Genomic DNA, 11,633 nt, shown 5'->3' with positions numbered 1-11,633 from the left:
ACTCATGCACTCGTGACCTCTCGTTTAGACTACTGCAATGCTCTCTACATGGGGCTGCCCTTGAGGACCACTCGGAGGCTTCAGCTGGTGCAGAATGCAGCTGCACGATTTGTGTTGGGGGTCTCCCAATACTCTCATGTTACACCTCTGCTCTGTGAGCTGCATTGGCTTCCAGTTGCCCTCCGGGTGAGATTCAAGGTGCTGGTGATGACCTATAAAGCCCTACATGGCATGGGTCTGGATTACCTATGGGAACACCTGATGCCGGTGTCAACTTCCCTTCATCCAGTGCGCTCCCACAGAGAGGGCCTCCTCGGGGTGCCACCAGTCAGAGAATGTCGACTGGTGACCCCCAGGGGGAGGGCGTTCTCTGTGGGCGCGCCAGACCTTTGGAACCGCTTACCGGTTGAGCTCCGGATGGCTCCCGACCTTCGCTCCTTCCGACGTGATCTAAAAACTTATTTATTTGAACAAGCCGGCCTGGTCTGATGGGCTTGGGGCTTTAACATTGATTTTAACTAATGTACTGCATCGGGTACAATTATTTAATGTTTTTTAACTTTTGTATCTTGTATTTTTGATATTTATTGCCCTGTACACCGCCCTGAGTCCTTCGGAAGAAGGGCGGTATAAAAATCAAATAAATCTAAATCTAAGTTTCTCCTTTTTGTAGTATGGTGACCAAAATTGGTTGCAGTATTCCAGGCTGTGGTCTTACTGGGGTTTTTAAAGTGGTACTAATACTTCACGTGATCTTGATTCTATGCCTCTGTTTATGCAACCCTGGATTGTGTTAGCTTTTTTGGCTGCTGCTGCACACTGCTGGCTCGTAGTCAAGTGATCGTCCACTAGGACTCCAAGGTCCCTCTCATAGTTGCTGTTCTTTGAGCCAGGCCTCGCAGAATCTGTACTTGTACTTTTGATTTTTCCTGCCTAAATGTAAAACTTTGCTTTTCTCCACATTAAAATTCATTTTGTTGGATAGGGCCCATTGTTCAAGGTTGTCAAGATCTTTTTGGATCCTGAGTTTGTCTTCTGGGGTGTTGGCCACTCCTGTCAGTTTGGTGTCATCTGCAAATTGTGGTACCCCACTGCTTAATTCTCTCCATGTGGACATAGTACCATTGAGGACTACTTGCTGAGTTCGGTTTGCCAGCCAGCTACAAATCCATGTGGTGGTGATGTTGTCTATCCCACTTTTTTTCTAGCTTACCAAGAAGTAGGTTGTGGTCTACGTTTTTGAATGCCTTACTGAAATCTAAGTATACTATGTCCACAGCATTTCTCCGGTCTAGGTGGTCCTCAACCTATAACAGTTCATTTATGGCACTGAACAAAGTGACTTATGACCGTTTCTGACAGACTTACGACTGTTGCAGCATCCCCAGGGTCATGTGATCAAAATTCAGGTGCTTGGCAACTGGTTCATGGTAATGACGGTCCCAGGGTCATGTGATCAACTTTTGCGACCTTCTGACAAGCAAAGTCAATGGGGAAGCCAGATTCACTTCAACAACTATGTTGCTCACTTAACAACGGCTGTGATTCACTTAACTGTGGCAAGGAAGGACATAAAATGGGGCAAAATCACAACTGTCTTGCTTAGCAACAGAAATTTTGGCCTCAATTGTGGTTGTAAGTTGAGGACTACTAGAACAGACTGTTTCCCAGTTTCTTGCCTGGTGCCTTAACTATCACACCATTTGACGGGCTCTCTTGCACTCGGGACTATTTTCCACACGTGTGATGACATGAACTGTGGTCCATGAGGGTGTCTATCCACTTAGTTATAAGTCTTTGCGGATGCAAAAGAGGCTGTGTTTGCTGCCAAAGATTAACACAACTCCAATCCATGTCCAACCATTTATTTATTTAATCAATCAATTGATCAGTCAATCGATCATAGTCACTACACTCTCAAGGTATCCAGATTACAAATCGGGGCTTATAAAAATCAAGAAAAACAGAAGCAAAGAATATATATAGCAAAATTCAAAAGCAGCATGAGTAGAAAAGAACAAGATTTTACAAGTGTTTCTGTACCTCGTCAACACAGGCCTTTTTTCAAAATGAGAAAATGCCTTCTGCATGGTGCATTTCCCAAGGAAGATATTTATTTAACACCCTACGTTGCTGTGAAATTTTCACTAATGCAGAATGCACCTTTTTCAGGCACTCTGTTCCTGCTCAGGAAAGGTGACACACTTTATCCTCTAATAGCAGTTCATCCTTTGCTTGTCCACAACAGGGTCTCTAACGTGCATCTGATTGGTTACATGATGCCACGTCATGGCCCAAGTCCACTATCGCATGTAAACACTCTGCAGAGAGCCAGAATAAAGGTTAATTTTCAAAGGGTCAAAAAATGTGGGATTGCCACATCTGTAAATGTATTGCAATCTTTCAGATGGAAACATAAGATTTATTTTATTTTGGACATCCACATGTATCGTTACCTATATGCCAATTCCTTGCTTTTCATGGTCATCCTCAGAATTGTTTTGATGGTGATATTAGTAGCGTATTCTGTAAAATGGAAAGAACTGGAAATGTCTGCATTGCAAGATTCTTGACTGGTTGGGTTTCTGTAGTGAAGAAACTGCTTTAAAGTCATCAAGAGACTTTTTTCTTAATTAAATCACTAATTAAATTTGAAATGAGTGTAAAAAATTGGACCACCTACTAGGTAATATATAGAAAAATGCAGGAGTAATATTTTAACGATCTGGGGTACAAAATACCCATTTTTTTTTCTACTAAATTTCTAAAATGTAAAAACTATAAAATGAAAAAGCTTCTACATTTCAGTTTTTTTAAAAAAATAAATAAAAAAGATATTAAAAGTTGAGTCTCAAAACTGGAAAAAAACTACTTGAATTTTAAACTCAACCTACTATGCAAAAGCCATTATTGAGTTGTTGTGTATATTTCAGAAGGCAAAGCACAATGCCCACAAATCTCTTTGCTTAACAAACCACAACTCTTTTGGCAGGCTGGCACTGACCAGTCTCTCCGACATGGGCACTGCTACCACCTAGCAGCTTCACACTTGGCTGGGGCTAACGGCAGTCTCCACCTCGTTCCCATCATCCTTGTCACAGACTGGGATGTAGCCGCCTTCTCGAGGCAAGCACCAACACCAGCCGGCCCCCGTGAGGTCCAGAGTAGCAAAATTGAAGCTGCTCCAGTCTAGTTGCCTGAAGTCCACAGTGTCCATTTGGGAATGAATCTCATTGAGCTTCTGCCAATGTAGCCAGGCCATCACCAAGCCGAAGACCTGCAAGAAGACAGTGGAGACAGGTTAAAAGACCTCTTAGGATATGGCCGTCTTGTCCTATGGGTGGCTGGAATTACTGGGGTCTTCGCCAATCAACTGCAACACCAAACCAGAACGGGAGGATTAGGCTCTGACATTTCTCCACACCCACTTCCTTTCCGCCCCACCACCACAGCCGCCCCACAGTAGGCTTTCCTCCTGCGTTGGCCCTGTGCCGGCGATTCTTCACTGCCAATGGCCACTGGGCCCTCCACCCCCAGCCCTTTTTCCCGGCCAATTCCCTGCATGGGATAAGCAGTCACGTGCCAGGCCTGCCCCAGGCGGCCTCTCAGGAAAGCAAGACTTTTGAATCCATCGAGTTGAATCAAAAGAACTTTTACTGAGAGAAAGTGGTTGCAGGAAAGTCAGGCGGAGTCTGAAGATCCTGCGCAAAGCACCAAGCGATTCTTTCGGTTTCGCCAAGTCCAACCCTCCTGACCAGCCCACTGGTGGCCAATGGGATGCTGAGAAGATGTTTTGAGAACGCTGAGGTGCTAGGCAGATGGCAGGTTGCCATCAGGGCACAAGAGCCTTGGTGGAGCAGTGGGCTGCCTGCAATTAGTGCAGGTTCGAGTCCCACCAGGCTTAAGGTTGACTCAGCCTTCCATCCTTCCGAGGTAGGTAAAATGAGGACCCAGATTGTTGGGGGCAATAAGCTGACTTTGTAATAATGCTGCTTGGGGGAGGGGACGAAAGCCCTAATAAGCAGGCATATACATAGAATGAAGGCTATTGCTAAGCACATTGGTTTGTGCTTCTTAGATTGTAAGCCGCCCTGAGTCTTCGGAGAAGGGCGGGATATAAATGGGATTTAAAAAAAACCAAAAACCTGGCGACAACCGGCTGGGAAGGCACCCATTCAGTCTCCGAAGACAGCCCCCCTCCCTAATTCCCAAGCGAACAGCAGAAGCGGAAAAATCCCAAGCATGCCATCCCCTCTCCCCCCTTAGTGCGATGGAAGGGCGCCAGAGTACGAATGGTGGACCTGGCAGCACGTCTCCCGGCAGCCAATCAGTCCGACCCGCCCCCCAATTCTCAGTTTCCTCAACTGGAGGATGGCTGCAAGGCAGGGACCCGGGTTTTAGGCTCTGGCGCGTTAATCGCTGCAGCAGGCAAGAAAAAGATCTTCCCACTTGGGAGAAAAGGTGGGGGGGAGGGGAGGATCATGAAACACCTTGACTGTAATTTCAAGATGTCTTGGAGAGCAGAATCTTCCTTTCCTTTCCTTTCCTTTCCTCCTCCTTCCCTGTCTCCCTTCCTCCCCTTTCCTGTCTTTTTTTCCTTCCTTCCTTCCCTTATTTCCTCCCTCCCTCCCCTCCTTCCCTCCTTTCTTGTTTGTCTTCCGCCTCCCTGCCTGCCTCTTCCTTCCTCCCTTTCTTTTACCTTTTTCCACTCTTTCCCTCTCTCCCTTCTTCCCTCCCTGAATGAATGAAAATTCATACAACAAATACCCGGCAGTCCTCAACTTACAACCACAACTGGAACCAAACTTTCCTTTGCTAAGCAAGACGGTTGTTCAGTGAGTCACACCTGACTTTATGCCCTTTTTTGCCACGGCTGTTAGGCGAATCACTGCAGTCGTTAAGTGAATCCTGTGGTCCTTAAGCAAATCTGGCTTCCCTCATTGGCTTTATCAGAGGCCGCCTGGGAAGATCACAGGGATGATGGTCACAGGATCCTGGGATGCTGCAACCCTCACAGAATAGAGTATAATGGGACCTTGGAGGTCTTCTAGTCCAGCCCCCTGCTCGAGCAAAAGAACCTATACCATCTCAGACAGGTGAATGTCCAGTCTCTTCTTAAAAATCTCCAGTGATGGAGCGCCCACGATTTCTGGAGGAAAGCTGATCCACTGGTTGATTATCATCACTGTTAGGAAGTTTCTCCTTAATTCCAGGTTGCTTCTCTCTTTGGCCAGTTTCCAACCATTGTTTCTTGTCCTGCCCTCAGGTGCTTTGTAGACTAGTTTGATGCCCTCTTCTTTGTGGCAGCCCCTCAGATACTGGAATACTGCTATCATGTCGCCCCTGTTTCTTCTTTTCTTTAGACCAGCCCAGGGGTAGGCAACCTTGGCTCTTTTATGACTCGTGGATTTCAACTATCCTGGCTCAGGAATTCTGGGAGTTGAAGTCCACGAGTCATAAAAGAGCCAAGGTTGCCTACCCCTGGCCTAGCCAAATGCAAGTCCCACAGCCCTTCTTCATAGGTTTTAGTCTTCAGGCCCTTGATCATCTTAGTTGCTCTTCTTTGCGCTTTTTCCAAAGTCTCAACATCTTTTTTGTAAAGTGGTGTCCAAAATTGGTTGCAATATTCCAGGTGTGGTCTTACTAGGGCTTTATAAAGCAGTACTAATACTTCACGTGATCTTGATTCTATGCCATCAATTCCAGATGGTGCCAGATGGTAGAAGGAAGGACCATATTGCATGCTCAAATCTAGGTAGCGCCTTGTGTGGTTTGGTGATGGGGTACCAGGGAAGGCAGGAGAACTCCATATAGGCAATGTGAGCAGTAAACTCCTGTGATGAGCTGTGAGCCCCGGATGGTGGAAGGGCTAGGCGGGTGACAAGAAGCTCTCCGGTGGTATAGTGAACAAGCCTGGTAGTCCTGTACCTAAACAGTGAAAAGTCGAGGAACATGATGTGCCCTCAACCGAGCCACTCTGGGGAGAGACTCTGTGCCACGGGTGGCTATGCAACTGAGGACGGTGAGGTGAAGATCCTTCCAACCCTGGTGTGTGAGGATCCATCCGTACCTAAAGGAGGTGTTGGCACCAGCACAGACCCTGGAGGAATGGGATTCAGGCTGGGAGTTCTCCTTTCTCCTCTTTCATGCTGGGTGACTCTGTGAGCTTTGCTGGTCCGAAGGCCAAATGAGGCTCGGTGACAGTATTAGCAGGCTTGCTCCAGGGTTGATTGTGATGCAATGGGAGCTGCTTTCAGGCCTTCCAAGTCCAATTCTTGCAGTGAATGGAACATTTCCTACAGCATGCCTGGTCCTTGTGTAAATGAGCAAAATAACAAAACAAAACAAAAATGCCAGCTCTGGATCCTTTAAAAAGGCGACTACTGAAAGAAAACTGTGGGGAAGAGAAGAAATTTGGCGTCTGCCCAGCTTGTTTCTGTTCTGAATGTCCCAGGGACTCCCTTCGCAGGAACTACAATAAAGAATGCCCAGGGATCCCAATAAAGAGGAAAGATGGCACCTGGAGAGAAGATACTAATTATCCTGGCTCATTTGGCAAGGGGCCAACAAAGACAGCTACTCTGAACATGTTATGGATCCTGATTCTTTTTAATTAGGACATGTGGGGGCTCGTGGGGTGTCTAAAAACGTCAAGATTGGCACCATAATGCAAAGGTTGCAAGCGCCATTCCTAGGACTGTGAAGTTCCCCCAGCAGGTGGACACACCAATCTGTTACGTTTCCAGTAAAGTTTCCTTATGTGCTGAAGGTACCCTCTTTTGTGCTGCCTTTTCATGGGCAAAATGCAAGCACCCCTGAGCCACCATCAGAGAACAAAATGGATTTTTACCTGAGGAAGGAGCAAAGAGCAAACAATCGCTAAAGTGGCTTCAAAATTGTCTTTGAACCAAAAGCTCACTGCATGGATGCAGCCGCGTACGTGGATGGTGTTCACCAGCTCCAGTCGCTACAAAAAGAATAAATTGCTAATTAATGACATGATTCTGCTCATCCTGTCACAAGTCATTGGCTTTTAGAACACCAGTCATACATTCTGCTCTTACATTTGACTGATGGAAATTTTAACTAATTACTGAAATCCAGCAGGCACCCCCAAATTTACCCAACATACCAGTTTCTGCAATACTAACAAAGTTAGTATGGTGGTCAGGCAGATCTTTATCAGAGTATGTGACGAAGCATGTTGGGTAAACCGAGCTGTTTGGTGAGTTTAGCTAGTAATGAGGAGCTAATTCAGTAACCAGATTATGCTGTGTGAATCCACCATATAGTTCGGATGATGCCCAGCAGGAGCTTCAGTGAGCAATGCTCCCAAAGCTCCTCCTGGCCCTCCGATCAGGTGCTGCAGGTGCAGCCAGCAAGGACATCGGGTGACTGAAGGCAGGCGGCTGAATGTCTAGCGCCGGTTCCCCAGGGGAAGAGCACCCCAGCCACCACATGAAAACCGAAAAAACCCCAACGGAGAGGCCGAGAAATCAAGCTGGGCACATCAAAGCCAACCCTTCAAGGTCTCTTTCCCCCTCAAGGGTGAGAGAGAGAACTCCGGTTGAACACCATCAAATACCAGCCGCCTAGGACAGTGACGGTGAAGGCGAGAACGATCGATGGTTAAGTCAAGCCATTTTCACCATCCCTGCTAAATGTATAGCACCTAAAATAGGGTCCCAAACTGAATTAGAAGTCCTGATAGATTCAGGCTGTCTAATCAACCTCCAAACAGTGCTTAAATTAGGAATCCGAGCCAAGTGACTGTCCCTAGCCATGAAATTTGAGCAATCGATGGGTCATTACTTGCAGGATCACCTGCAACACACCTGAGCCAGTACGGCTGTAGATGGGATAGCATTGGGAGATTATCCAGTTTGTGGTGATCCCCAAAATGACTGAGACTGTAACCCTGGGGTTGGCTTGGCTGGATAAGTAGGAAAACAGGGTAAGAACTATGAGATTAGGAACAGAGCTCATTCCTCCTACTCATGACGGCCAAGAGAGGGAAGCTACCCCCACTAAAGCTGGACATAAACCAACTGAGACTTTGAAAATTGCAGCTGAGCAGTTATCCGGGGTCCAACTGATTCCTAAAGAATACCTTTGAAGTATGGACTGACCACGAGAAACTTGAGGCGCTAAAAACCCCGCACAAATTATCCCCCAAGCAAGTTTGATGGGTGCAACATTTCAATTAAGGAGAGACTTCCTAAGAGTGACGACAATTAACCAGTGGAACAGAAGTTGCCTTCAGGAATCGTGGGCGCATCCTCACTGGAGGTTTTTAAGAAGAGACTGGACAGTCACTTGTCTGAGATGGTGTAGGTTCTCCTGCTTGAGCGGGGGGCTGGACTAGAAGACCTCCAAGGTCTTCCAGCTCTATTCTATTCAAAGCCCTGACAGCTTAACCCAGAAACTGAAAGCTGACCCCTGGTTCAGAGACAACAGACAACTGTTAAGTTATAGGGATGAACTAACAAGGAAAGGTTCCAGGTTGTACCTTCCTAGCATCCTCAGGGTTTAAGCCCTGCAACGAAGCCATGATGCTAAGCAAGCTGGTCACTTTGGATTTTTAAAAACTTTGCATTTAGTAAGGTGGCAGTTCTGGTGCCTTGCGATGAAAAAGGACACTGAAAGTTATATAAAAAGCTGTGCGACTTGTGCCGCCATGAAAAAGAGACCAGGAAACCCCGCTGGGATGTTACAGCAGGTAACGGAACCATCCCAGCCCTGGGAGGAAATTGCAATCGATTTCATCGTCAAACTCCCTGAAAAGAGCAGAAATACCATAGTTTGGACTGTTATTGACCTTTTCTTAAAACAGGCTCACTTTATTGCCTTCCCTGGCCTTCCCTCCACTCAAGAGACTGGCAAAGCTGTTTTTAAAACATGTCTACCAGCTCCATGGAGCGCCAGGGAGAATGTATCAGATCGAGGGGTCCGGTTCACTGCCAAATTTTGGAGGGAGTTCATGAAGCTCATCAGATCCACCCAGGGGCTCAGCTCGGCTTTTCATCCAAGTACAAACGGAGCTTTAACTTTATGACTGGTCCTTGCACTGACAATTGTTGCAGCATCCCAGTCACGTGATCGCCATTTGTATCGTTTACAACTGGCTTGCGACAAGCAGAGTCAATAGAGAGGTTGGTAGTAAAGTTGGAAGTCATGGTCATGTGATGCTTTGCTTAGTGTCTGTGGTGCTGGGTAATAGAGTTCCTGGTCCCAATTGTGGTCACTAAGCGAGGACTATTTGTATTACATGCCCCCAGCTTTCCAACACATGCATGTGCACTATCACACGTACAAGGAAGAGAGGAGAAACACACACCTCTGCATGTCGTTACACACAGAAGAAAATACAGGCGCCTTCAGTGGAAAGTGATTGGAAAGCATTTTGGAGCCGTTCTGCAGGCTTTCTCTGCTGCGTTTTTATATGTAGAAATGTTGCAAGGGTTTGTAGCAAGGCTAATTTCCATTCCAAACAGATTAGGAGTTCTTAAACTGACAGTCTCTTTAGTGTCACTGAACTGGCCTCTCTTGTGGCTTTCTTTGTGAGGTTTATTGGAAACAGTGTCAGAAAGGCTAATCCCAGATTCACAAGAAGTTTTATTTCTTTCTCTGAACATGTATTTAGCCTGTTACACTGCTCAAATCTGGTTTTCTGAAATACTGCACTTAGTAAAAGAGGGATGACATTTTGGTTTTGAATTGGACTATTAACTCTTGAACTGAATTATTTCTGAATGATCTGGGGTGGGATGTTAAATGAAAAACTAAGCAGATTTTTTATTTATTTATTGAATTTTGTATCCCTCTTTTATTACTTTTATAAGTAACTCAAGGCAGCAAGCATACTTAATACTCTTTCCTCCTCCTATTTTCCCCAAAACTACAACCCTGTGAGGTGGGTTGGCTGAGAGAGAGAGACCGGCCCAAGGCCAGCTAGTCAGCATACATGGCTAAAGAGGGACTAGAATTCATCGTCTCCTGGTTTCTAGGTCTGCACTTCCTGACCAATGCCAGGGAATATGGGATGAAGCATTCATTGGTAGGTTATCAATTTGTTTTAAACTTCCAACGCTGTTCTCCAAAAGAAAGGAGGAAAGGCCCCCATCACACCATTAAAGGGCGAGTGAGACCGGTTCTATAGGTGGTGGGCTGTTCAGAAGACCTGGCACTGGACTGAGTCTTGCCCAAGGCCCACTGTGCTGCCACCACATGGCTGTTTTGAAGTAATTACAATGTGGGCAGTCAGACCCTCCTACCCTATGATGTATTTTCTCTTCCCTCCCCTTTCTGGGATGGACTTCCTCCTCCTTTGTCTCTGGAGAGAATCCCATCCTCCATTGTCCAGCTAACATGTGATAACAGCAGATGTGCAGTCGCTGGGAATATTACCATTTTCTGACCTTGGAGATACCTTGGAAATATCTTGGAAATGCTGTACAAACGTCATCTTACTCTACATGCAATAAAGGTATTTCTATATGATAAAGGGTGTTTCCACGGGTTCAAACTATCTGGAGAGAACTGTTAATGTTAATGGCCTGCTTATATAGACCATAGAAGTCTTAACAAGGGGTTAATTACAGTACAACGGCTTTGGATCCAGAATAGTCAGAAAATGGTACGCCATCTCTGGGCGCACCCCTCAGGCTTTGGGATTGTCAGCCACAGTAACCACAGTGAGAAAGGCTGCCTGACCTCAGGCGCCATCTTAAGCCAGGGCAATTCTGCTCCATGGGGAGTTCAGCAGCGACACTCCCAAAGCATCTGTTTATTTTATTTATTTATATATTTATATCACCCCTCTTAGCCACCCATCTCCCTGCCTGCCCACTGCTGTTTGGCATTCAACTCAGCCCAAGGAATTTCAGTTGCTACCTCTTGATTTAGTGTCCGGTATCCACACAGGGTGTTGATGACTTCTCCTGGTGCCTGTAAAGACAAAAAGAAGAGTGTTTAATAACAGCACATGGAAGGTGGTTCTTTTTAAGAGAGCAGGAAGAAAAAAAAGTAAAGCTTAAAGTCTTAATATTTTCTATCGGGTCCCAGCAATTGTGTCTTTTAAGTGGGATGAAGCAAATCATGTCTTAGGAAGTCATCCCAGTCACGATGTTGCTATACCTGTTGGACAATTGGAAACCGTTAGGTTTTGCAAATAGCTAAGAATCATTCAGTGGCTCTTGATTAATCTTAGTTCCTTCCTTTTTCTTGAGGCAACTTATTTTCAATTGTTCTGTTGACAAAGAAGTTGGTCATTATTTTGACTCAGAATGAGATTTTTTTTAGCATATTCTTTCCATTTGGCAAGGATGAGCTCCCTTCAGCTTCATTTGAAATTGGAGCAGGATATTCACCTCTCAGAAGCCCTCTCTCTCTGATGTAGTCATAAACCAATAAAACCCAATAATTTTTTACTGTTCTTGAAGAGTGATGGGAGATAGCCTCCTCCTCGTCCTCAGTAGGATCAGCATGAGCGCCCCCTTCCCAAGCTGAACTGAGAAAGCTGTTTCACACATATGCTAAATTAAATGATTAAATAAATAACTAACATGGAGTCTGCTTTGATATGTGGCAAACAATTCCCTGACTATTGTCCTTAAGATTGGTGCCTGTATCTT

General features: G+C 45.7%; 1 protein-coding gene across 4 annotated transcripts in view; it reads right to left on the bottom strand.

Annotated features, from left to right (window-relative positions):
- Positions 1–1,849: 1,849 nt before the first annotated feature.
- Positions 1,850–11,633, bottom strand: part of LOC308671611 (tetraspanin-15-like) — a 76,084-nt gene continuing 66,300 nt past the window's right edge. For 3 of the 4 annotated variants that reach the window (XM_081333934.1, XM_081333936.1, XM_081333935.1), the window contains 3 exons: positions 10,894–10,947; positions 6,851–6,967; positions 1,850–3,277 (listed from right to left, as the gene is read on the bottom strand). In XM_081333934.1, coding sequence (XP_081190060.1) covers positions 3,044–3,277; positions 6,851–6,967; positions 10,894–10,947 — 405 coding nt within the window. In that variant the 3' untranslated portion in view covers positions 1,850–3,043. The remainder of the gene's footprint in view (positions 3,278–6,850; positions 6,968–10,893; positions 10,948–11,633) is intronic. The other variant, XM_081333937.1, reaches the window with a different exon arrangement.

Source organism: Vipera berus (assembly GCF_964194415.1).
Source record: "Vipera berus genome assembly, chromosome: 8".
Classification (NCBI taxonomy): domain Eukaryota; kingdom Metazoa; phylum Chordata; class Lepidosauria; order Squamata; family Viperidae; genus Vipera; species Vipera berus.
This window is presented reverse-complemented; position numbering and strand designations above follow the sequence as displayed.